Genomic DNA, 27,311 nt, shown 5'->3' on the forward strand with positions numbered 1-27,311 from the left:
ACTGGCCGTGGTTCACTGTTCCAGGCCAATGGGGGCTGTGGGAAGCGGCAAGGGCAGAGGGATGTGCTGGCCACCACTTCCCGCAGCCTCCGTTGGCTTGGAACAGCGAACCACGGCCAGTGGGAGCTGCGATCGGCCAAGCCTGTGGATGCTGCAAGTAAACAAACCATCCCGGCCTGCCAGCGGATTTCCCTGACAGGCCGCATGACAAAGGTTGCCGATCCCTGTCATAGGCTCTCATTTATTCAAACCTTGTGTCCTTCACATACATCTCTGCCACATGTACTTCACCTAATTGTGTATAATGAATAAAGGTTGAGAGTAGAGTGGTGTCTGTTGTAACTAGTATGCACTATACTCTATAGAAGCAGTTTTCACAGTGTGATTAAAAATATACGATAATTTACAAGGAATTTAGGAAACTGCTGAAGATATAAAACTCATGAAAGGTTTACTGACAATAATATGATTTCTGTTCAACTGAAATCTTTGAATGTATAATTAGATCCCTAATACTGGAGTAAAATATAGCTATACTTATTTTTAATATTGTGGCATTAATTTAATTTGATAATTCATACATTTGTGTGCATTCCTTATGTTACAATAATCAAAGTCCAAAAATATTGTTGAATCCAGCTGTTCTTTGCAGTTACATTTTTTGAAAAAAAGATAATTTCAACTAAAGGGACATTCCTACCTTTATCAATAAAACCACATCAAATTGTGCCAGATTCCAGCAAATGTCATACAGTAAAGTGTTGGATTGTCTCAGTATTTGAAAAGACCGTCAGCTAAAACCGTCTTAGCTGTGATATTGATGATTCATTAAGAAACAGGGACATTTGTGCTGCTCTAGGTGCGCTCTTTTGGATAAGATGTAAACCAGAGTTGTTCACCATTTGCGGTTATTAAAGAATTCAAAGCAGTTTTTTTGTAAGAGCAGGACTGTTAGCACTAGTATCCTAACTAGATTGTAACTCAGGAAGTTGCATTCTGCCAACAAATTTCTCCATGCAGTTTCAATGGCTAATGTTATTCTTTGTTTTTTCCTGTCTAATTTATTGTGTTGTGTTGCTGTGCATTCTTAAACATTGCCTCACTTCCAAGGTGGCTGCATTTTAGCAGCTGTATGAATTCATCCCTACAACCCGTACTCATGTTAACAGGGAGGATCAATTAATAAACAGCTCAATACATGTATGTATGTACCGTTCATTGACTGCTTGATTGAGTGAATACAAAATATAAAGGGTTGCATAATCAAGCCTACAGTTTGCAAAGCACTTTTTGGGTTCCTTTGGAATAAAATGTGCTATATACTAATAACATGCACTTACACTTTTTCATTCACTTTTATGTTTTAAAATTAATCCCATAAGAGGTTTTCCCCCCCGTGGATGTGTAGTGTTTTACAGAGCAAGCAGTGTTGTAACAGACAGTTGGATATGTATTTGGGGTATTTGAAGTTTTTCTTCTGAAAGTTGAATAAATGCAACCTACTGTGTAGTCCTTCTTCTTTTCTTAGATCTCTTGTGGATGAACCACAAAGCAGATAACCAGGCATGGAGGAATTAACTGAACACCTTGTTTCTACTTCTGAAAATTTATTACTCAAATATGGACAAACTACCAGTCAAGCCCACATAAAGAAGCTGAAAGATCTTGCTATAGTTCAGTTAAATGGGCTATATTTAAAGAATGTGAGACATTTGCAATACTGTGTTTTGCTTAAAGTATGCATCCTGTCTAATAATTATATTACAAATATTGATGCACTCGAATGTTGTACTCATTTGGTTAAGCTGGATCTCCATGGAAATCAGGTAAACAGTTGTTTTGGAGATATGCAAAACAGAATAGTTCAATGAAGTAAATTTATCCGTAAACTTGTGTGTTTCCCCAGTATTTCTTAGAAGCAATTTAGATTTTAAATGCAGACTTTAACAGTATTATTTGTACATAGCAGTTGCTCTTCTGATTTAATATTTTAGATTTTTACTCTAAAAATATCTGTTCAGGAACAGTTGGTATAATCTTGGCTGCACTGAAGACAATTCGATTTTTGCCATTGACTTGAATAGGGCCAAGATTTCACCCAATGTCTACCTTTTTCTAGAACAACACCTACCACAAGGGGGTTCTGATTCTTATTGGGGCCTCAATGCATTACTGTAACTTAAGTCTTAAGTGATGATAATAATAATAGCTCAACACCTCTGCATATGAATTCATAAAGGTCTGTCAAAATTATATAAATATAGAATTTGGTTGACTGAAGAGTGATAGCATGAAATGGAGTTTTTCCCAATAAAATTTTTCCATGCATTGTCTAATGCAGTGGTTCCCAAACTTGTTCCGCCACTTGTGTAGGGAAAGCCCCTGATGGGCCGGGCCGGTTTGTTTACCTGCCGCGTCTGCAGGTTCAGCCGATCGCGGCTCCCAATGGACACGGTTCACTGCTCCTTGCCAGTGGGAGCTGCTGGAAGCGACACGGGCTGAGGGACATACTGGCTGCTGCTTCCAGCAGCTCCCATTGGCCTGGAGCAGTGAACCACAGGAGCCGCGATCGGCTGAACCTGCAGACGCGGCAGGTAAACAAACCGGCTCGTCCCGTCAGGGGCTTTCCCTGCACAAGCGGCGGAACAAGTTTGGGAACCACTGGTCTAATGCATAGGTGTTAGCAGTGGAAAAGACCCGCTAAGATAGGCCATTTAGGGTATATCTACACTGGAATTAGACACCCACAGCTGGCCCTTGTCAGCTGATTCTTGAAGCGGAGCTGTTTTATTGTGGTGTAGATGTTCCGGTTCAGGGTGCAGCCCAAGTTCTGGGACCCTCCCACCTTGCAGGGTCTTAGAGTTTGGGCTTCAGACCGAGCCCGGACTTCTACCCAGAAATTAACTGAGCCCTGCGAACCCGAATCAGGTGGCATGGGCCAGCTGTGGGTTTTTAATTGCAGTGTAGACGTACCCTTGGTTTTCTCCCATTATTAAAGGATTGTTCCCTGTTGTACGTTAACATGCTTTGTCCAGTCTAGTTTTAAATGATTAAAACAGCAGGGTTTCCACTGCTTCCTTTGGGATGCTGTTCTTTAAAAAGTGAAAGTTAAACCCCAGTGAGGAAAATAGAAAGGAGCATAAACTCTGGCAAATAAAGTGTAAAAATATAATTAGGAAGGCCAAAAAAGAATTTGAAGTAAAGTTAGCCAAAGACTCAAAAAGTAATAGCAAATTTTTTTTAAGTACATCAGAAGCAGGAAGCTTGCTAAACAACCAATGGGGCCACTGGACAATCAAGATGCTGCAAGAGCACTCAAGGATGATAAAGCAGTTGCGGAGAAACATCGGTCTTCACGGTTGAGGATGTAAGGGAGATTCCCAAACCTGAGCCATTTTTTTAGGTGATGAATCTGAGGAAATGTCCCAGATTGAGGTGTCATTAGAGGAGGTTTGGGAACAAATTGATAAACTAAACAGTAATAAGTCACCAGGGCCAGATGGTATTCACCCAAGAGTTCTGAAGGAACTCAAATGTGAAATTGCAGGACTACTAACTAGTCTGTAACCTATCCTTTAAATTAGCTTCTGTACCAAATGGCTGGAGGATAGCTAATGTGATGCCAATTTTTAAAAAGGGCTCCAGAGGTGACCCCGGCAATTACAGGCCAGTAAGCCTGACTTCAGTATCGGGGAAACTGTTGAAACTGTAGTAAAGAACAAAATTGTCAAACACATAGATGAACATAAATTGTTGGGGAATAGTTAACAGTTAAATAAGGAAGTGTTATTTATTGCTTCTCATAACACAAGAACTCGGGGCCACCAAATGAAATTAATAGGCAGCAGTGTAAAACAAACAAAATTTTTCACACAATGCAAAGTCAACCTGTGGAACTTCTAGCCAGAGGATGTTGTGAAGGCCAAGACTATAACAGGGTTCAAAAAAGTACTAGATAAATTCATGGAGGATAGGTCCATCAATGGCTATTAGTCAGAATGGGCAGGAATGGTGTCCTTAGCCTCTGTTTGCCAGAAGCTGGGAATGAGTGACAGAGAATGGATCACTTGATGATTACCTGTTCTGTTCATTCTCTCGGTGGCACCTGGCATTGACCACTGTCGAAAGGCAGGATACTGGGTTAGATGGACCTTTGGTCTGACCCAATATGGCCGTTCTTATGTTCACATTATTATTGAATTTACTCTTAAGATTTTTTGTTTATCTTTGGTACATATCTTCCTTTGCATGGTTCTATTCCATTAATACTCTTAAAATATAATAGATTGGAACTGGGTTTTTTTGTTGTTTTTCTGGGAAATAGAAAAATCTATTCTTCTTGTGTTGAAAAAGTGTCATCTACTGGGAATAAAGCCTTTGGCATGTGGCATTGGAAATGTCTTTTCAATTCATGGAGCAAAAGTTTTCAACTAGATTTGGCCTTCTGATCTTTTTTGTGTGCTGGAGATCTGTTAAGACAAGCCACAAACAGAAAGATGCTGAAAAACAAAGTTCAGAAGAAGCAAATCCAAAATTGCTGCCTAATGTGGTTTGTGGGGATTTGTGCGGTTTGATAGCTATGTGAACTTATGACACTGTAACTAATAATTAGCTCCAAAATGTTTAACCTTTTTACATTGATATAGCTCATAGCCGTGATGCCCAGGGTGGGTTACGTATTTGGTAACATCCTGGTCACATCATGCAGTAGCTCTAAATAATAATTAGGGTCCAGATACGGCCCTGGTGTAGTCAGTGGAGTTGCAGCTACTTACATAGAGACTGTCTTGGTCACTGTGGCATTTTATAGTGTAGGATCCAATAAACTACACAATTTCAAAATTTGCATCATTATTTCAGGTACAGCATCTTCCTGGCCCAACGTTTTGGGAAGGCATGAAGGAATTAAATTTACTCTATCTTCATGACAATGGAATTGGAAAACTGGATAATGTGCATTCGTTATCTTTCTGTCCTAATCTGATAGGCCTCACCTTGTTTGATACTCCACTGAGCCTAAGAATAGAATATAGGCATATTGTTGTTAACAGCATTTTCTCACTCAAAGCACTGGATTACTATGTAATTTCTGATGAGGAAATTGTTGAGAACTGGAAGCTTCCCCCCAAATATAAACCATTTAGCCCTAGCTTTTTCCTTGATTTTTGCCATGCTCCTAGAAAGGTAAGCAATTATATTACATCAAATTATGCTAGATATTCGTTAATAAAATGTTAATGTTTTATTTGACTGTGTTGCACTGATCTTTATACATTTTATGATAGCTGTGTTAAAACGGTGTTCCATATTTTTTGGTTAGAATAAAGCATTTATATATTAAAAGAGTTGTATGTAATAAAAATGCTTAGTCTCTCTATATATTACATTCTCATTGGTTTGCCATTGTGTTCCTATGCTTTGATCAAAAACAAAATTCAGTAGTCTGTCATACAGTATATGAACATTTGAAACAGGTTGTGTCGCTCCCCACGAGTACTAGGGTTGTGAGGCATCTCATAACTACCTGCCCTTAGCATAGTCTTGTTCGCTGTAGATCAGCTCCCTGAAACCACCAGTCTTTGGCAGCACAAGTACTACGTTCCACACTAACCCCCGAATATTCGGTGTGTTACCTCTAGTGTCCAGCCCCTTATCCACTGAACACTCACAGAATTACCAGGCCTGCTATTTCCAAAGGAGCAGTACACACCAGCTCATAAGATTCAACATTTTGCTTTGCACCACAACATTTACATATATCTATAGTGAAAACAAGAACAAGTTTATTGTGAAAGAATAGAGATTCAAGTAATAGTAAGAATACTGGAAACAAATGATTATATGTAAATCAAAATAATAACATGCTTTCTAGAGACTAAACTAAACTAACAAGTCACTCATCTGTCTAAATAGGCTTAACTCACCGAAAATTCTCTTTAGCATTTCAAACACTGATTGAGACCCCTTTTGCATGATGCAAAAACACTGTTCTTTTTCTTCCTAAGTAAAGGGTGCCAGGGTGTCTGTTTTGTCTCTCAAATATAGTCAAGCAAACCTCTAATGTACAGCTTACGATAATAAGGTTCTCTTGCCCTACTGTATTTCACTTACTATTAGATCCTTTCTGAAGTTCTTTCTTACCCTTCTTAATCAAGACTGGTGATAGGGGATCCATTGTGAATGAGACAATACTTAATTTACACATAAACAGATACGTGGAGAGATATGCTCTGTCTGACAGAAAGCAACATGTTTTTCACCTTTGCTAGTTACTAATATCTTGATACAAACTTTAAGAATATATTTTCAGTATATATGCATTAGTCCTCACAGTAGTACCTGTACATACATTTCACAATGATAGTGTTGACCAGTATGACACCAGCTTTCATTTGAGACCTCATATGACATTATTTGGTGAACAAGAATGTATGTGCTAGAATCAGGAGATTCCAGCAACCCCTCTGCCCTTGTCAGTTGGCATTAAAAGTTTCTTGGGTCACACAGGTTAAAACTTGACACACATATATAAGAAAAAAGAAAAGGAGGACTAGTGGCACCTTAGAGACTAACAAATTTATTTGAGCATAAGTTTTCCACTGAATGCATCCGATGAAGTGAGCTGTAGCTCATGAAAGCTTATGCTCAAATAAATTTGTTAGTCTCTAAGGTGCCACAAGTCCTCCTTTTCTTTTTGCGGATACAGACTAACACGGCTGCTACTCTGAAACCTGTCATATATAAGAAAACGTATCTTAGTACCAGCATATAGGACAATAAGCATTGATTTGCCATATAATACTTCTAAATGTACAGTGGCTATGGATAATAACTGCACCATGTCAGAAACTCATTCATCCAAGCTAACGTCTTCTAAGGTTGATGACTAATGTTTTGTAAATGACTATGTTTTATTTATTTTTTTTATACCATATACCATTGAAAGAAATCTGTTGCTTATGCAAATAATTTCCAGAGTCTATTTATAATCAATCACTCATTTTTCTCTCTTCAATATGCATCATACTGGTAGTTAAAAATTGTGTTATAAGAAATGCCATACTTTTGTACTAGAATTGCACAACACTGATGTCATAAAATAAATCTGTGGAGCAGAAGTGTAATAATCCTATATTATATGACGCAAAAACTTCAATATCATTTACTATTTCAATAGGACAATTAGCTGCTGTATCACAACAAAAATTGAAAATATTGTAACATATTAATCAGCAATGATGCAGAGCCAAAACCCTAGATCTGAACAACATTGAACTGGGGTAGATTTAATATTCTTATCTGAATCCAAATATTATAGTTTGTTCTCTGGCACGGTTGCTATGGAGCATGTACACACCTCTCATTTTGTGAAAATAGGTGTTGAGACAGTGGATCAGACCATTAGAACATGTAGTTTACTATTCTCTCTCTCTGACAACAGTCAGTACAAGATCATGCATGGATGTTTCTTCCTAGCCTCCATCAATTAGAGGTGGATTTTTGCAGTGGAAGACAAACATGTTAAACCTAACTAGAAACATGAATATTTTCATTACAATGCACTAGAAATGAGGTGCAACTTGGAGCTGTGCTGATAAGAGATGTGCATAACTCATACGTACTAAAATAAAAATGGATTCTGTCTTCCTATGATATTTTTTGCCTAAAATAAAATTTATAACTTTAAAGAAATTGATAAATGCTATTAAAGTGGTTTTTGAAAACACAATCTTTGCCCTAAGAGGAATAGCTTTCAGAGGTGGTTTTGCTGCTCGTAAATCCTGCATTTCTGAAGTTCCAAAAGCATAGGTGACAAATCCCAAAGGTGACAAAATATATTTGGATGAAAACAGTCTGGGAAACTTAAAGTATTAACATGTCTTGAGAAAAAGCATTCAATAAATGCAGACAATAGGAAAACTCCTCTCAAGAATGCTATTTGCCCCTCCTTCTTATGGGAGTATTTTAATGGAGATGAGACTATGTCTTAATGAAGGTGGTAGCAAAAGGTTATAATGACAAAACATTTGTGCAGTTAACTTCCCAGCTTCTTGGGATGGTTTACAATAGAAAAATTAAAAACAGTAGAAAACGTAACCTTTCAAACACCAAGTTACTGAATGGGGTGACACCACTTGATTTCATTGGCACTACCCACATTAGTAATAGCTAGAGTATTGGGCCCTGAAATAGGAACCAGTTCTATTCTGGGGAGGGATAGACACTGAAAATATTACCTTCTATCATTTTTCTAAATTATACCTAGGATATGATGATAAAGCCATGCTTGAAAATTTTTAATGTGCTTTTATATTGAAATCTGTTTGAAACCCACCCTTATAAGACATCTTTCTGATTTAAGAGACCTCTTCTAGGCATATCCAAATGTACTATGTATAATTCTACTCCACTTATGATAGAAAACCACCTCCATTAAACAACCAGTTTTATCAGTCCGTTTGAGTAACTGCTGAAGATATGTCTGACGGAAGTAACATTGTCTGAATTTGAATGTTTGTAACTGCGGCAGGCTGTATAAAGTAGCAACCTATATTTTAGGCCAACTCCGTGTGGGTTTAGCCATTAAACAGTTCAGTAGGTGGAGCCTGTAGCTGAGAAGAGACATAAAATTTTGTGAAAAATGAGAAGTATATATTTTTTTCATTTTAGGCTTGATGAAGTTCTATAGAAAATTGAGCTGTATCTTGTTTTACATTACTTTTTATTGTATTTATAATCAAACTATATTCTCATTTTCATAATTCCTAATAATTCATAACCTGTTCAGGTATTCCGATATTTTACTGAAGAAAGAAAACAGTATTTTAATTGTCCTACAGTAACAATAATATTGTAATAATCTAGGATTATCTTTATGTTCAGAGCACTAAATGGCTTTTCTGTAACTTAAAATGAATGACATTTCTACACTAGGCAGAGTAGTCTCATCGACAGGTGTTTATTTTATATGGGAAGGAGGTTACTGACTCAGCTTCTGGTTATAAATTATTTCTCACCTTTGTTTCAATAAAATTGACAGTTTTTTATTCTGCGTGTTTTAAGTTTTCTTTAAGCAAAAGACCTTGCTCTTCCCCTTCAATCGTTAGCTATGGGATGAAAATTAAAATAATAATCCCTTTAAAATACATTGTTTCAAAATTATTTATTAGAGAAGTACAGATTTTAAGGCACAATATTCAGCGTATTTTCATTTGAATTCATACAGGAAGCAACCGTTGAGGAGGATATAAATGTGGTAAAAGATATCATTTCAAAAATCAATCACATTCTAGCTCATCACTCACCAGTTGTGATTCTTCAAAGATGGATAAGGGGATATTTAACTAGAAAAAGATTTGGGTATGTACATTTTTTTTTATTTAATTTTTTCAGGTTGGAAATGTAGACTTTTTTTAAAAAGAATAAGTACCTAAGAATAACTACATATTTAGAAAATGTATAAAATACTTCAGCACAGTTGTAATCACTTTATATAGCAGGTAAATTTTCAGGAATGATATACCTATGGCTATTCCAGAAATAAAAAAGGTTCTGTGTGCTTACAATATACAGTATTTGAAGAAATTGTACAACAAAATTCTACTGTGTTGCTTGATGGCTAAAGTGCAGAGTCTCTGAATGTGTCTTTAGTTTACTGTATAGCAATTAACTAAATGGCAGAAAGCTCCTCCATTGTTTCTTGCATTTTATCGCACTCCCACTTGCAAAAACCTTAGATCATGCAAATCATGCAAGAGAGCCAGATTCCCTCATGCTACAAAAAGACCCCAAACCCCACAATGTTAATGTGGTTAATGTATTATGCAGGCAAAGCTAGGAAAAGCTTTATCTGGCATGTTCGGGGGATGAGGGGTGCCGGTTAATCAAAAATTCCAGTTAACTAAGAGTTATACTTACCAGTGGAGGGAGTGAGTTTGGGTGCGGGAGGGGGCTCGGGGCAGGGGCTTGGGGCACAGGAGGGGTTTTGGAGTGCCGGATCTGGGCGGTGTTCACTTCAGGCGGCTCCCTGCAAGCGTCGATATGTCTCTGCTGCTCCTAGATGGAGGTGCAGCCAGGAGGCTCTACAGGCTGCCTCCGTTCACAGGCACTGTCCTTGCAGCTCCCATTAGCCATGGTTCCCAATGCTTGGGGTGGGTGGAGCCCCCATAGCTGTTCCTTCATCTAGAAGCAGCAGGGACATGTTTCTGCTTGCAGGGAGCCGCCTGAGGTGAACACCGCCCGGATCAGAAATCAGAGATATCAGAAATGCTGGTTTCTAGAGCTTTCCAGTTGGTAAAGTGCCAGATAACACAGTTTTTACTGTGTGTATATATATATAAACAGAATTCACACACAATTTTTACCACTGAAAGAATAAAAGAAATGTTGCTTAAACCATGTAAAAAATGCTTTAACTCTTGTTGTAATAGACATCAAATCTCTTTTTATTCCCCACTTAAATTTAAGTATTAAAACCTTTATTTTAAAAAAAGGGAAAAATTTCCTGTGCATTTCTGAAATTCTATTTATGACAAACTGATGAGAGATTTAGTATTTTCCTACAAATTACCGCACTCTTTTCCCCCCCCACCCACTCCCACCTGCAACAAAGTACATTTTACCCCATCCTGCTATTATGGCAGCGGGTCATGCAGGACCCACAGGATCCCAGTCCTGCTGCAGGACTCTACCACAGAGCACTTTTCCAGGGGGTTTTCTGGGTGCAAGCATGTAGCATTTGGCAGGCGATGGTATGGGCTGGACTAGTTGAAACTTGATAATGTGGTTCCACAGCATCCTCCGCTGAAGACCAGTAGCACATCAGTTTAGGGAATATTGCAGACCAGAAACAGGCATAGTGCAGATTCCAGTCATTGGCCTTGATTTGAAATGAGAAATTTGGCCTGTGAAGAGAACTCTCCTCCACTGCCACCTCCCTTATACCATTTTGTCATTAAATATTTATGGAAATATGTTAAAACCAAATTTAAAGTAAAGGAAAAGCACACAAAGCAACCATCAACTGGCAATCAGTATGACTAATCTGTACATATTGTCCATAAGGAGAGAGGAAGAAGTATTTGAGAGAGACAAAAAATGAAGTTATGATATAAGGGAAAGAATTTACCATATAATATTTTAATTTTTTAAAAATCAAGTGGATTTTTCCCCCAAAAGTGCCTAAAGGTGTAAATGCTATGCAAACAAAGAAAACAAAGTATGTACAGCTTAAGGATTAACGGCTCACCCACTCCAAACCAGGTCTCAGTTCAATGATATAAAGCAACATGACATTTAAAAAAAATCCTCATCAAACCAATGAAAAATCCTGAAGAGTTACATGAACCTTGCACTGCTCCCTAATGGTTAACAACTTGGGCTCTTTCAGGCCAAGTGTAGGAGTGACTTTGAGAATCAAGAACTATTTACAGAAAATACCCTACTATCTGTCTGTCTCTTTTAAATCTGATTAGAGCTATTAGAGCATCCCAGCGATCACATCTTTAGTAATATCACAGAGGGAAAGAGGCCCTTGGGCTGCCTGGATCCAAATCAATTATGACTTTACATGTAAAAGCGAACACCTGAAATTCTACCAAGAAATTAATTGGAAGCCAGTACAGCTCACGCATGTATTCTCTATGTGAGGCATTTCTTAATAAATGGGCATCAGTATTCATCATGAACCTAAGTTTCCAAATAGTCAAAAAGTTCATGTAATTGAGATATAGAAAACTTTCCCCCCACTAATTTCAATTTCAGAAGAAATTGACAAGGTTCTTTTTATGGAAATTTCAACATGTATTCATAAATTTGGGTGAATAGTTAAAGGTTTTTAAAGATTCCCTAGTTAAAATGCTTTCATTAGAATGACTGGGAGCATGCAGAGTTTATAAGATGACCAGGGAGTCTTTAGTCCTGAATCAGTGAATTTACAATATCCATTGGTGTTTGCAATGGTATTTTTAAGTTCCTGAGTTAAAGAACTGCAGAAGTTGTCTTTTTCATTGTTTCCTTTAAAAAAGTGAAATAAAATGCAAAAACTAGTAATTGTGCATTATTGAAGTTAGATATATCAAGTTAGGAATTTCCAAAAACTAAGCTAGCTTCTGTAACGTTAACTCAGCCTCATTGCACATAAGCAGTGTTTTCTATTCCCATTTCATTTGTTAAATGTAATTTAATGTATTTTTGTGTGTTAAAGTGTACTATAATTACAGCATGTGCAGCATGGCAGAGTTTATGTTTTGGGAGCACTGTATATGTTGTAAATTCTGAATATTGATATGTTCTTCAAGTTTCATGTCTTGTGGCAGAAGAAAGGAAAACAAGTTGCTAACAGAAATGTTTTAATTCCCACAGCTTTTATTCTAACTCCACAATAATTAATAAAAGAGTTGTCTGTAGTATGGAGTAGTACTATACAAAAGAAATCAAAATATTCATACAAAAATTTGGCATGCTTAATTTAAATACCAATAGCCCAGTCTTTCTGTCTGTAGATAATGGGGAAGGAATTTAGGAGAACTATATCAATAGAAGGGTGTGTATGTGCTGTGGGGATGGAAGTTTCTGTCTGTAATCTAAATAAAAATAAGTTAATTTTAAAACAAAACTCTTGGTACACTAAATAACCCCTTTCCCCCAACCCTTCCAATTTAAAGTATATATACCGTCTTTTAAAATGGTATGCAAAGAAATGCAGAGAAAAAATTCTCTGTCTCACTGGAGCTTTCTGACACAAGGACATGTCAGCCATGCTGAAATAAATAACAGCCATTTTTGACTCAGAAACATTGACATTTCCACAAGTATTTCTTTAACACTATTTGTTATTTTTGAATGTGACTTATTTAGGCAAAGTCAAGTTTATTAATTTAGAACCTTAGCTTTAGCAAAATAAAAAATTTAAAATCAATACAACTTAGTAAAATAAACAAAAACATAAGATCGGCACTTCTCCAAGAATCAGTTACATGTTTTAAGAATTTCCTCCCCCCTCCATCAACATATAAAAATAAGATAACAAAGGTTAGAAATTCATTGGTTCATTTAGATTATAAGGAACTTTTTCCTTCACATATATTTTCTTGGTTTTGCTGCCAATGAGGCAAATATAGTGACAGCCCATATAACCAAAACATTTTCATTACATAGTGAGTATGCTAGTTTTTGAGTTGGTGCAGCAAAAGGCTTCTAAAACAAGTTATGGAGATTAAAAGAAAGTAGATAGTCTGGTAAATCTTCAGGTTGGTCAGACCTACATAGGCAAAAATGATTTTGTCTCTCAGTTCCAGTATACCTCCTTTCTAAATAGGCCAACTGCAAATAGGGAGAAAATGGAGAGCTGAAAAGGCCCTCCGTAACATAGTGTTGTTCAAAATAGCCAAATATTTCTCATAATTATGAATGTTCTTTAGAGGAGGAAGCCAAGGGGACTTATTTATTTGATGGATGACTGACATATCCACATATGTGTAAATATCTTCTATTCTAAGCTTAATTACAGATTTCACACTCTTGCACACAGTCCTAGTCAGGTCAAGTTCTGAGAATTCCAAGAAATGGGCTTGCAAAAACTAGAGGAAGTCTAAAGTTTATGTCTTGTTAAGCTGTTCCTCCAGATTTTACCTTGTTAGGTGCTCTAAATTTATATGCAGAATACACAGCCTGTAAGTGCTATAATGGTACTGAGCTTTGATCAAAGAGGTGAATTCTCTTACCTGTGCCCTAAGTAAAGCAACTGAGCTGTAAGTTGGGAGGCCAAGCATTCTTCTTAAAAATTTGTTTTGCACAAACTTTTAGCAATTAAAATCTCTTCAGCCCCAGATTTCCTAACCATATAATATTTGGGCACTGCAATTAAATTGCTCCCATGGACATGGATGAAACGAAGCACTGCTTGCACATAGCTTAAGGCTCTCCTCTGTATGTTGGTCTCGTTGGTCATTATATATGAAACAAATACCCAAAAGGTGGGAAGAACCTGACCTGTTCAATATAATGGCCATCAGTCTTCTATTTATGCTGTTTTGGTATGTAGATTGTGGCCAAAGGAAATTACTTTCATTTTCTTATAATTTATGGTCAGGCAAAAAGCTACAATCCCTTAACAAATGTTTCAAGTCCAGTGGAATCTGAGACAGCAAAATCCTGTCATCTGCATAAGGAAGGACTTGACACAAATCAGTCCAAAATTTTGAGGGTAAAATACGGCGACCCTTCTAAAATAACCACAGCCTCTTTAACAAATTAGAAAGGAAAGGGGCCAATAAGTTTACCTGGTGGAACCCCTTGTGATGGGATCAGTTAGGTTATCTTTCCACTCTATCCTAACTCTGGACACTGGCTGTGAAGGTTTCTCAAAAGATGGAGGAAAAAATCCCTATACTATTTTAGTAAATAATTTTACTTCGACAGGTCCCACCAATCAATATTGTTCTTGTAAGCTACGGCTAGGATAAAATCCTCCCCAGGAGCTTTGCTATGGCATTTTTGGTTGATCAGTATTCTAGCTTCCCTGGTGGAGACTGAGTCCATTCTAGAGATGGTGAGGTCCACTGAGATAGACCATAACAAATGACTGATAGATGGAATGTCATTACAAAAGGCAGAAAAATGTGAGTCTCCCAAGCATGTCTGGTGTTAAGATTGAATCCCATTCCCACCAATTCCAAAATAGAGATGATTTTTCCTCTGTGGCAGCAAGTTCAAATTCCTTCCAAAGGGCCCTCTAATTCAATTTTTCTTAATAGACTCAGTGGAACCATTGTTACTACCCTTATATTCGGAAGCGGTGTCTCATAACAGAAGCAATTCAAAAAATCATAGCACATTCTTTTAACTTTTGAATAATGAAAATATCCCATTTTTGCTGGTCAAGTCATCTTGTAATTTTTTTAATAATCTCAGTAAATATGGTGTGAGCTTGTGCTGGGTCATTAAGGTCCAAAAGCCGGTTCTCCAAAGCTAACAAATAATTGGATGTGAGTTTCTCTCTGATTTTAGACTTGGATTCCACTTAATTTGGCTTGAGCTTACAGCTTCAAAATCATGAGTGAGATACAATTTATCTCAGGATAAAGTAGTGAAAGAGCAGAAATGCACCCGCATTGCAGTTGATGATCACTGTCTGGTTTAAAAGCTACTATAAAGTTTGAGAAACAAGACCATTTTAAAATAGAACTGTGATATCATCAATCACACTGCTCACTCTAGAAGAGATGCATGTGAAATAACCTTTCAGATCATCACCTCTTCTATTATTCAAAACCTCCAGCCAAAATCTATTTAAAATTAAAAGAATGTACATTGTAGGAATATATCTCACCCTGTCCATAGAATGACTAGGGAAAAATAAAGGCAACATTTACCAAGTTGGAGGAAAAAATAAAAAAAATCCTTATCTCCAGTGCCTAGGCATTAAATTTCCCCAAAGCACAAAGATTGCTGATGGAAACTTTTCCAGAAGCAGGTTAATGAGAGATTCAAGCTCTGCTGACAGACTCATTATAAAAAAGGGAAACCAAAGAGACCAAATAAACATGCAGGACTAAAAGAATAGATTAATCTGGGAAAATATTATTGTAGGCCTGAAAACATGGATTGTCAGGTGTTAACTTGATAGTTATAACATTTAATTTAATAGAAATCAGAATGCCAGACCACTTACAGGTCTACCCCTTTTGCACTCTTAATACCCCTTTAAAAGGAGTCAAAGCCCAGTAAGTAGAATGGCTTATTCTTTGAAAGCCAAATTTCCTGGAGAAAACTAAATCAAATTGAGATAAATACTTCCTAAATTCCAAATCCTAGGATTTACTTTTAAGTCCAGTAATATTCACTGAGACAGTTTTGATAGGAGTTTTACTGAAATCCCAGTTGGGTCCATCTAATCAATCCACCTCCCTCTTTCAAGGGCCTCTATACAAGATTTTATGGAAAAATACTTGTACTTTCACTTCACTCAGCAATATTGATAAAGGTTATGCACAGTTGTTCTTATGGTTCCTGATAAAGTGAGGCAATATCCAGTAACTTTTTCCCTACATAGAGCAATTGATAAGTGTGAGTGCTCTCTGAAATATAACAGCCATCTCACTTGATTTATCAGAACTATTCAGTGGCCATTGTAGTGAAGAAGTATTAGTTAGTTGATGTAAGCTCTGCTCTCAGAGGAAAAGTTGACAGATTTCCCTGTTCCTTACCAAAATTTGGATTATTGTTGAAGGGTTAGGGAAGCTGTGGTCTAGAAATGGACTGAGTGTCAAGCTGGAAGTTAGGAGACTGGGATTCTACTCCAAACTTTGCCACTGATTTGCTGTGTGACTTTGGGCAGGTTACTTAATCATACTGTGCTCCAGTTTTTTTCTCCATTTGTAAAATGGGGACAATACCTACCCTTTTAAAGCACTATGAGATCTATGTATGAAAGTGCAGAGTATTATTATTAAAGGAAAATTCTGCCCTCAGTTACATCCATGGGATCCCAACGGACTTTGGTGATGGGGCATATGGGTAATTGAAGGCAGAATTTGGTTCTACGCCATTTGACTTCTATCCTTCCCTACTCTGGCAAAATAATTGTTGTTTCAATTAGTAGACATTTTTTTTTTGGCTTAACCACTTCTTCACTCAAGTCTGTTATGAAAATACAGTTTGATGCAACTTGGTTCTCTAGGTAATACTACATATTTTGGTTTCACTTCGTTGTTTGTGTGTTTTATTTGTGTTTTTACAAGGCTTGTGACAATTTGTATTCATTCTCTTCCTCCTTGTGTTTTTGGAGCAATCATTTTATTGAGACTTGAACTTTTGCATAGTTGGCATTTTAACATACAGTTGTTCTTCTATCATTGTCATGATGTAGGTTATATTCTCATAGTCTTGTAGAACAGGGTTATACCTTTAAAGTTTTTATTTATCATCCGTGATGTCTAGAATAAGAATGTATTCATGGATCATCAAAGCAATATTACATCAAAAGGGAGAAAAACTCTTCTCCTTGAATGTTTAGATTATATTTCTGAAGAAAATACATTTATCCAGCAAGAAACACAAGGAGCTTCAAAGGGACTAGGTGCATCATATCAAATTTACTACTTGTAGTTCTCATAAACTTTGGATTGCTCTTACATATTTATGTACTCTCCCCTGCCTGCTTATCTCTGGAATGAAAAAGTGTTCTCCCGAGATGTTTGAATGAATGCAATGTCAAGTACAATAAACCATAGGTAGGCAGTTCTTATCCAGGTCATGATTTCATAGAGAAAGACCAAAGGCAGTCTCCTATACAGTAGATACAATATTAAAATAGTGAAACACAGACAAAGATAGGTTAGTTTTGAGACTAGACAGAAAACAAAAAAATCCTGCACATCACCCTGAATGGCTGAGTTCACTAAGCCTTAGCTTTGAATATCAAGACTGTAGAACTCCAGTTTCAAATTACAGTGGGGTAAACTTTGTTCTTCATATTTCTGTAGTAGATAAGGTGAGCAGTGTACTCTGTGTGATTTTAAGATGACACATTAAAAACCATGATCCTGTTTGCTGTGTATGGCCATAAAAGAGCCCATGGCATGTTTTATAAGAATAGGAGTTTCCCACAATTGTTTATGTATTATTTGTATTACCATAGCAGTTAGGAGCCATAGTCATGAACCAGTTTACAAACACAGAACAAAAAGACAGTCCCTTCCCCAATTCCTTGCAATCAGTTGTTCATCTGTTGGTTACTGATGTCCACTACACAACTGTTTAGAGAAAAATGTGTAGTAATAACATTGCATGCTCTAAGATCTTTGTTAGGAATCCTGAGCTCTTTATTGCATTCTGGATGACTAAGATGATCATACCACACATGCATGGCATAGTGCCATCTTATGGAAACTGAATTTATCTATAAGGAACTGCAGAGGCAGAGGAAGTAGTATAGAGACATGAAGGCATACCCATTGAAATCCAGGTCTCATGGCAGTCATTGGGAGTTTTGCTATTGACTTCATTGGGGCCAGGATTTTACCAATGAAGTTTATGGATTCTCTGAGTAAGGCACTGAATTTGTCCTAGGCCCAGGTGTTAATAAAATCTTGCATTAAGATTCAGGGTAACTACTGCTGCTATCTGGGTCCAGTTAGTTCCAATCAGGAAATAGAAGGTTTGGGAATGTCTCTTTTGGCTAAAGGACCTTAAGAGCTAGGCCACAGAAGGAAACCTAAGAACAACCAGCCTTGGGTTAGAAGCTTAGACTGTCCTTTTACTGACTTACCGATTTCAAGGAAGAGGGTAATTATGAACATTAACTAGCTGGGCTGAGTCCATCACACCGTATTCTCAACTGGAGTCAATTTTAAAATTTCCTTTTGCAGAACATACAATAAACACAAATATCTCCTAGATTATATCTGTTGAGAAATATTTTTAGGTTTTAGGGTTTTTTGCAGCTTCACATTTCTTTCTTGAGAATCAGTTCTTTCTTTGTATTCTATCCATCAGGGTGATAACCAGGACTGATATAGGATTATGACATTTCTCTGGGTATTGAGCCTCATTTCAAACACTTATTTCAATTTGTTTCAGTGATATTTTAATCCAGTTTTACTTGGAGATTGAAAATCCCAACCCATATTCTGTGTTCCAAGGATAATTTTGTTGATCATCTATACTTATGAAGAGTGACAGGTTCTGTGTTATTTCGGACATAGATAAAGTTTTTCTCTGGGAAAGTGACAATTTCCCACATTTCAAGAAAAAGTCTGTGGACTAAGCATTGCCAAAACGTTAAAATGATGGAGTTGGTGGGGCAGGTGTGGTTAGGTGTGCTTCAGCGTCAACCTCTGCTGTACTGAGAGTCTCCGAAAGACAAAAGTGTGGTCTTCCATGTTCCTCAGAAGCTGAAGTTGAAATGAAGGAAACAAGTTCTCATTCTCATGCCCTGTTGGACTTACTGCTTTTTAGTAGGTGAATTGTGTGTAAATTTAACAAATGTAATCTGTTTGACCCAACACATCTGTAAACATGGCATTTTGATAGTTTGGGAAAAAATTGTTTCACTAGGGAGAAATAATGCCTCCTGTGCTGTAACAGGCCTCATGATTTTGCTTCCTGTTTTGTATCATCCTGTAGTTGTTGGTAAACGTTATATCCAGAGTAACCCAAGTAACAGTATTTATTAGCTCATTATTGGTAATATGGAAGATAAAGCATACCACCACTATAAGGCTGAAAAATAATAACCACACAAGATGAGTCGTGACTTTTAGTGAGATTTTTATTGCATAAGGGCTCTTAGAACATTATTTTAAACCAAACTTTGGATAATTTCCTCCCCATTGCAATATGCTAGAAAGTAAGTTTAGCAAGAAGGATCTGATACAACACCAAGGTGTCTTTAAGGTAGAAGAATGAATGCATGTCACTGATGACCTTATAATGATTAGTGAAGCATGAACAAAAAATGGCAGGAGAGCTGATTCTCTTACTGGTGCTTGCAGTGTGTTTGTTTATTTGGACATGTTCATCAGCCCAGAACTTTTTTAGCTCCTTGGCCATCCTTAGATCCATTCTCACATCTGTCAAATTGAAGTCAGTGTAGATTTGAGTAGTCCTGTAATAATCTTTCCCTCTTTTACCATTTAATAGATTCAAATATAACTTGTTCTTCCTAATGCTGTCAGCTAGCATGCTCTCCTCTCATACTTGCTTCTGCAATTATTCTTTCATGCCCTAAACAACTCACTGAACCTTGTCTTAGTTTCTTCAACTGTAATTTTGCTCATTTATACTCCAGCAGGCCATTTTAACCTTTCCTTTCTCCCCTTGGTGCCATCTGTAACTGAGCCAAAACTTAGTAGCATGCTAAATAAAGCCTGTTTTAACAGATTCTGGGGTCAGAGGGTGATACTTTTGCTCAGATAAAATAAAATACTCCCCAAGTAGTCCTACTGAAACCAGTGAGACTGCTTGAGGTGTAAAGAACGATTCTTTTTGAGTAAAACTGTCCCAATGTGGCCTTGTGTCATAAAGTTCATTACCTTAAAATAGGTTTCAGAGTAGCAGCCGTGTTAGTCTGTATCCGCAAAAAGAAAAAGGAGTACTTGTGGCACCTTAGGCACTAACAAATCTGTTTGAGCATAAGCTTTCGTGAGCTACAGCTCACTTCATCGGATGCATGCAGTGGAAAATACAGTAGGGGGATTCTATATACACAGAGAACATGAAACAGTGGGTGTTACCATACACACTGTAATGAGTGATCAGGTAAGGTAAGCTATTGCCAGCAGGAGAGAAAAAAAAACCTTTTGTAGTGATAATCAAGGAGGGTCATTTCCAGCAGTTGACAAGAATGTGTGAGGAACAGTGTGTGTGTGTGTGTGTGTGGGGGAAATAAACATGGGGAAATAGTTTTACTTTGTGTAATGACACATCCACTGCCAGTCTTTATTCAAGCCTAATTTAATGGTGTCCAGTTTGCAAATTAATTCCAATTCAGCAGTCTCTCTTTGGAGTCTGTTTTTGAAGTTTTTGTTGTTGTAATATTGCCACTTTTAGGTCTGTAATCGAGTGACCAGAGAGATTGAAGTGTTCTCCGACTTGTTTTTGAATGTTATAATTCTTGACGTCTGATTTGTATCCATTTATTCTTTTACGTAGAGACTGTCTGGTTTGGCCAATGTACATGGCAGAGGGGCATTGCGGGCACATATCACATTGGCCTGCACATCTACCAATGTGATATATGCCAAAAAAACCTTCAAAAACAGAGTCCAATGAGAGACTGCTGAATTGGAATTAATTTGCAAACTGGACACCGTTAAATTAGCTCACCTTACCTGATCACTCGTTACAGTGTGTATGGTAACACCCATTATTTCATGTTCTTTGTGTATAAAAAATCCTCCTACTGTATTTTCCACTGCATGCATCTGATGAAGTGAGCTGTAGCTCACGAAAGCTTATGCTCAAATAAATTTGTTTGTCTCTAAGGTGCCACAAGTACTCCTGTTCTTTTTACCTTAAAATAGGAACTTCCACCCCTCTTACCTGGGTTCATTTTTAATCTAAGCATCATTAATAGCCAAGGATTCATGGGTTAAATCAGGCTAATCTAATATTCTTATTGGACTCAGAGAAACTCAGACAAGGTCCAAACTGTAGTGCCAAGCTGCACCCCACACTTGAGGAACAATGGCAACTGTGGCCCCCTGACAGCATCATTTATCCAACCTTGAAAAGAGTGGCAGGACTGATATATATCTGCCATCTCCCTGATAATTTTGCTTGTACTTGCACAGTATGCTCTATCTTTTCATCTCAGCATTCATTTGTGGGTGGTAGGTTTCTTTTTGTCTTCTTAGATTGTAAATTCTTCTGGACGAGGGACTTTCTATGTGTCTTTATAGTGGGTTGGGGCCCTGAGCCTAACTGGGACCTTTGGAAACTAATGAAACACAAAAGATAATAAGTGCTCCGTAACTGAATTGATGTTCCCAGTCAGCAGGAATGCACAAGCTGTGTGTTAATTGAAGACTCAGAAGAAACACACTCAGGCTCAGATCCTTACGTATTCCAGGCCCTATTTTACCAAGTGGGTTGGGGGGAAAGATAGCTTAAAGCTATCTTCACGTTCCCCCAGTGCCCAGAATACTTGGTGTGCCTTGATGCAAGTTAGAGCAGCCTTAAGGCTGATATAACTTATTCTGGCTTCTGATGGCCCCTGTTCAAGTGGAATTCCCAACTGCCCTTCAGATATTAATCCACAAAGAGAAAAGTGAATGGTTCAGCAAATGACCCTGCAGTCATTATGGTGTTGGAGGAATAAAGACTTTTGGCAGTATATTAGGATTTACCTGTAGGGGAATTCAAGGAAACTGCCATCCCAGTTACAGTACTTCAGAAAGTCTATACCACAATCTTTTCAGGAATCTCGAAGGTATTATTAATTATTTTGATAGCACCTCATCCTGACTGGGGCTTTTAGGAGCCATACAAACATATATAAGTTACAGTCCCCATCCTGAAGACTGCTGCTTCTCCTTCCTGCTACAATGAGCTGTTGTTGACTGTCCATTCCCAGCTGAATATCAGAGCAGCCATGTGTGACCAGGGTTCCTGAATTAGCCAGCACTGTGGGGGATAGCACAGTGCAAAACCTCTTCAGCCCATCAAGGGCTTGCCCTGGAATGGAGAGAAAGCAGTGGAGATACTGGAAAAAGAAGAGGCAAGTCAGAGGAGATAATGAGAAAATTAGAGGAAGAGCCAGGAGACTTAGGGAAATCAGAAGAAAGAGTGATGGAGCCAAGACTAGCTAGATTACTTACTAAAAGTTCTAAGAACTCCATTCCTGGTCTATTCCTGGCAGAAACAGCATATAGACAGACACAGACCCTTTGTTTCTCTCCCTCCTCCCAGCTTTTGAAAGTATCTTGTCTCCTCATTGGTCATTTTGGTCAGGTGCCAGCGAGGTTACCTTTAGCTTCTTAACCCTTTACAGGTGAGAGGAGCTTTCCCCTGGCCAGGAGGGATTTCAAAGGGGTTTACCCTTCCCTTTATATTTATGACACGCCCCCCAAATCTCAGCTAGGGTGAAACACTGGCTGGGATTTCTTCCTGGAGCTCGAGGAAAAACAGAGTTAATAAGACACATGCATATGCAAATGCAAATATACTACCAAGTACATAAAGACTAACAATATTTTCTACATCTCAAGGTCGATTTTAACCAGTTGATTCTGGGAAACTTTCATGGGAGAGTGCATCAGCCACTTTGTTAGAAGCTCCTGAGATGTGTTGGATGTCGAAATCAAAATCTTGGAGAGCTAAACTCCACTGAAGAAGTTTTTTGTTAGTTTCTTTGACAGTGTGAAGACACTTCAGTGCAGCATGGTCGGTTTGCAGGTGGAAACGCCGTCCCCAAATGTATGGGCGTAGCTTTTCCAGAGCGTAGACAATGGCGTAACATTCTTTTTCAGTGACTGACCAGTTGCTTTCCCTCTCAGACAGTTTTTTGCTGAGAAACACTACAGGGTGGAATTCTTGATCAGGTCCTTTCTGCATTAAAACTGCTCCCACCCCACGCTCGGACGCATCTGTGGTTACTAGGAACGGTTTGTCAAAGTCTGGGGCCCTTAGTACAGGGTCAGACATGAGTGTCACTTTAAGCTTGTTAAAGGCCTTCTGACACTTTTCGGTCCACTGAACAGCATTTGGCTGTTTCTGTTTGGTTAGGTCTGTCAGTGGGGCGGCGATTTGGCTGTATTGTGATACAAATCATCTGTAATAACCGGCCAAGCCTAAGAAGGATTGAACCTGTTTCTTTGACTTTGGGACAGGCTACTTTTGGATAGCATCCACTTTGGCCTGTAGGGGGCTGATAGTTCCTTGACCCACCTGGTGTCCAAGGTAAGTCACTCTGTTTAGGCCTATTTGACACTTCTTAGCCTTAACAGTTAGTCCTGCCTCCCTTATGCACTCAAAGACTTTTTGTAGATGTTCCAGGTGGTCTGCCCAGGAATCCGAAAATATGGCCACATCATCAAGGTAGGCGACTGCATATTCTCCTAATCCCGCTAGGAGACCATCTACAAGTCTTTGGAAGGTGGCGGGTGCATTTCGCAGCCCGAAAGGGAGTACATTAAATTCATACAGCCCGAGATGTGTGGTGAAGGCTGACCTTTCCTTGGCAGATTCATCTAGCGGTACCTGCCAGTACCCCTTGGTTAAGTCCAAGGTAGAGATGAACTGGACCCGTCCCAGTTTCTCTAATAGTTCATCTGTGCGTGGCATTGGATAATTGTCTGGGAGAGTTACAGCATTTAGCTTACGGTAGTCCATGCAAAAATGTATTTCCCCATCTGGTTTGGGAACTAGAACCACTGGAGATGTCCATGCACTTCCAGAGGGGCGGATTACACCCATCTGTAACATATCCTGGATCTCCCGTTCTATAGCAGTTTTAGCTTGAGGAGATACCCGGGAAGGTTGGACCCTAATTGGGTGAGCATTACCTGTGTCAATGGAGTGGTATGCCCGTTCAGTCAGTCCTGGGGTGGCTGAGAACGTTGGCGCATAGCTAGTGCACAGCTTCTTGATCTGCTGTCACTGCATATGCTCAAGGGTCATGGAGAGGTTCACCTCTTCCACACCACCAGCACATTTCCCTTCGTAGTAGACACCTTCAGGCAACTCAGCGTCGTCTCCTCTCTGGGCTGTAAACTGACAAACCTTTAATTCTCTGGAATAAAAGGGCTTTAGAGAATTAATATGGTACACCTTAGGCTTTCGGTTGTAGGTGGGGAATGCTATGAGATAATTAACAGCTCCCAGGCGCTCCTGGACCGTGAATGGCCCTTCCCATGATGCTTCCATTTTATGGGCCTGGAGCGCCTTTAAGACCATGACCTGGTCCCCTACTTTGAAGGAACGCTCTCTGGCATGTTTATCATACCAGGCTTTTTGCTCTTTTTGAGCATCCTGTAAGTTTTCTTTAGCAAGGGCTAAAGAGGTTCGGAGGGTGTTTTGTAGGTTGGTTACAAAGTCCAGAATGTTAGTTCCTGGAGAGGGTGTAAATCCCTCCCATTGCTGCTTCACCAACTGCAATGGCCCCTTAACCTCACGGCCATATACAAGTTCAAATGGGGAAAACCCTAAACTGGGGTCAGGTACAGCTCTGTAGGCAAAGAGCAACTGCTGAAACGCTAGGTCCCAATCATTGGAGTACTCATTTACGAATTTACGTATCATGGCCCCCAAAGTTCCATTAAACTTCTCCACCATGCCATTTGTTTCATGGTGGTAAGGAGTGGCAACCAAGTGATTTACCCCATGAGCTTCCCAAAGGTTTTCCATAGTTCCTGCCAGGAAATTAGTCCCTGCATCTGTGAGGATGTCGGAGGGCCAACCTACCCTGGCAAAAATGTCTGCTAGTGCCTGGCACACACTTTTAGCCCTGGTGTTGCTTAGAGCTACTTCTTCCGGCCATCGGGTGGCAAAATCCATGAAAGTCAGTATGTACTGCTTTCCTCTGGGTGTCTTTTTCGGAAAAGGACCCAGAATATCCACAGCTACTCGCTGAAATGAAACTTCAATGATGGCTGGAGAGGGGCTTTGACCTGGTCTTGGGGTTTTCCCACTCTTTGGCACACCTCACAAGACTGGACATAGGTAGAAACATCCTTGCCCATTCCCTCCCAGTGGAATGACCCCCCCAAATGGTCTTTGGTCCTGTTCACCCCAGCATGGCCACTAGGGTGATCATGGGCTAAGCTCAAGAGCTTGGCCCGTTATTTATTTGGAACTACCAACTGTCTCTGAGGATGCCAGTCTTCCTGGTGTCCACCAGAAAGAGTTTCCTTGTATAAGAGTCCTCTTTCTACAACAAACCTGGATCGATTAGAAGAGCTGAGAGGCGGTGGGTTGCTCCGTGCCGCCGTCCAAGCTCTCTGGAGGCTTTCATCTGTTTCCTGTTCGGTCTGGAACTGTTCCCTTGATGTTGGAGACATCAGTTCCTCATGGGATTGTGGACCTAGGCTTGGTCCCTCTGGAAGCGATATAGGGGATGGAGCTGTTTCTGTTGACTGTGAACTGCTCTCCGCTGGTGCACTATGTTGGGATTCAGGTTCCGGCTGAGCCTCTTGTGTAGGGTTATCGGCTGCTGCCAGTTCAGGTTCGGTGGGGCCCTCTGGTGTTGAGGTTGCAAGTACTGGATTCAGTGCTGACAATGGGTCTTGTGTTGGTTGTTCGGCTGGTTCCGGTTCTGGGACTGGTTCCGTCTGGGTCTCTGGGACTGGATCCACTACTGCTGTTGCAGACATTGGCCTGGGGTCCGGGTCCATCACCTCTGACCGGGTCCTGATAGAAGTGTCCGGAACAGAGCTAGCCTCACGGCTTGTTTAGCCTGGCTGCGGGTGACCGTTCCCACCCTCTTGGCCTGCTTCACATGATTGGCCAAGTCCTCCCCGAACAGCATGGGGATGGAATAATCATCATAGACTGCAAAAGTCCACGTTTCTGACCAGCCCTTGTACTGGACAGGCAACTTGGCTGTAGGCAAATTGAAAGAGTTGGACTTGAAGGGTTGAATCGTGACTTGGATCTCTGGGTTGATTAAATTGGGGTCCACTAAGGAAGCATGGATAGCTGACACTTGTGCTCTGGTGTCCCTCCACGCAGTGACCTTCTTCCTGCCCACACTCACAGTTTCCCTCCTCTCCTACGGTATCTGGGAGGTATCTGGGCCTGCGGACCTCTGGTGTGATTCCGGTGCAATGAACTGTAATCTGTTGGGGTTCTTGGGGCAGTTGGCCTTTACATGCCCCAGCTTGTTACATTTAAAACATCATCCAGCTGACGGGTCACTGGGGCGAGGTGGGTTGCTGGAGAAGGGGGTGGTGGGATGATAAGGTGTCTGGAGGGTTCTTTGGGAGGTAGGTGGGGCCTTGGGCGGCCCCCGGTAATAGGGTGTGGTCTGGGGTTGTCCCTTCTGGTGTCCGCTCCAACTGCGACCAGTTTTCTTCTTCTCTGCCACGTCCACCCATCTGGCTCCAATCTCTCCTGCCTCGATTACAGTTTTGGGCTTCCCATCTAGGATGTATCTTTCTATTTCCTCAGGAACCCCCTCTAAGAATTGTTCCATTTGCATTAGGAAGGGCAAATTTACTGGAGATTCAACACTTGCTCCTGATATCCAGGCATCCCAATGTTTCACAATGTGGTCGGCATGTCGGGTAAATGACACGTCTGGTTTCCACCTTAGGGCTCTGAACCTCCGACAAGACTGCTCGGGTGTTATCCCCATTCTGACTCTCGCCTTGGATTTAAACAGTTCATACTTGTTCATGTGTTCTTTAGGCATTTCAGCTGCCACCTCAGCTAAGGGTCCACTGAGCTGTGGCCTCAGCTCTACCATGTATTGGTCAGTAGAGATGTTGTACCCAAGGCAGGCCCTTTCGAAGTTTTCGAGGAAGGCCTCAGTATCATCGCCTGCCTTGTAGGTGGGGAACTTTCTGGGATGGGAAGTGGTACTTGGAGAAGGATTGCTAGGGTTTGTTGGGATATTCTGCTGAGCCTTTATCTTCTCTATCTCCTCCACATACTTCCTCTCTTTTTCCTTCTCCTCCAGTTCTTTGTCCCTTGCTTCCATAGCTCTCCTGTGAGCAGCCGCTTGGTGTTCTGCCTCTTTCGCTGCCTCCCTTTCTTGTTCCTTCTCCTCCTTCTTCAGCCGCATGAGTTCTATCTGTCTTTCATGTTCCCTTTGTCTCTCCTCAGCCTGAAATCTGGCTAATTCCAGCTTTTGTCGAGCCATGGATTTT

The 27,311-nt window shown here is 39.7% G+C and overlaps 1 protein-coding gene across 4 annotated transcripts in view; it reads left to right on the forward strand.

Moving 5' to 3' along the window:
• Positions 1–27,311, forward strand: part of LRRIQ3 (leucine rich repeats and IQ motif containing 3) — a 100,555-nt gene that overhangs the window by 5,787 nt on the left and 67,457 nt on the right. For all 4 annotated transcript variants that reach the window (XM_073357335.1, XM_073357334.1, XM_073357336.1 and 1 more), the window contains 3 exons: positions 1,529–1,826; positions 4,861–5,184; positions 9,227–9,360. In XM_073357335.1, the coding sequence (XP_073213436.1) occupies positions 1,566–1,826; positions 4,861–5,184; positions 9,227–9,360 (719 nt within the window). In that variant the 5' untranslated portion in view covers positions 1,529–1,565. The remainder of the gene's footprint in view (positions 1–1,528; positions 1,827–4,860; positions 5,185–9,226; positions 9,361–27,311) is intronic.

Source organism: Lepidochelys kempii, chromosome 8 (assembly GCF_965140265.1).
Source record: "Lepidochelys kempii isolate rLepKem1 chromosome 8, rLepKem1.hap2, whole genome shotgun sequence".
Lineage (NCBI taxonomy): Eukaryota > Metazoa > Chordata > Testudines > Cheloniidae > Lepidochelys > Lepidochelys kempii.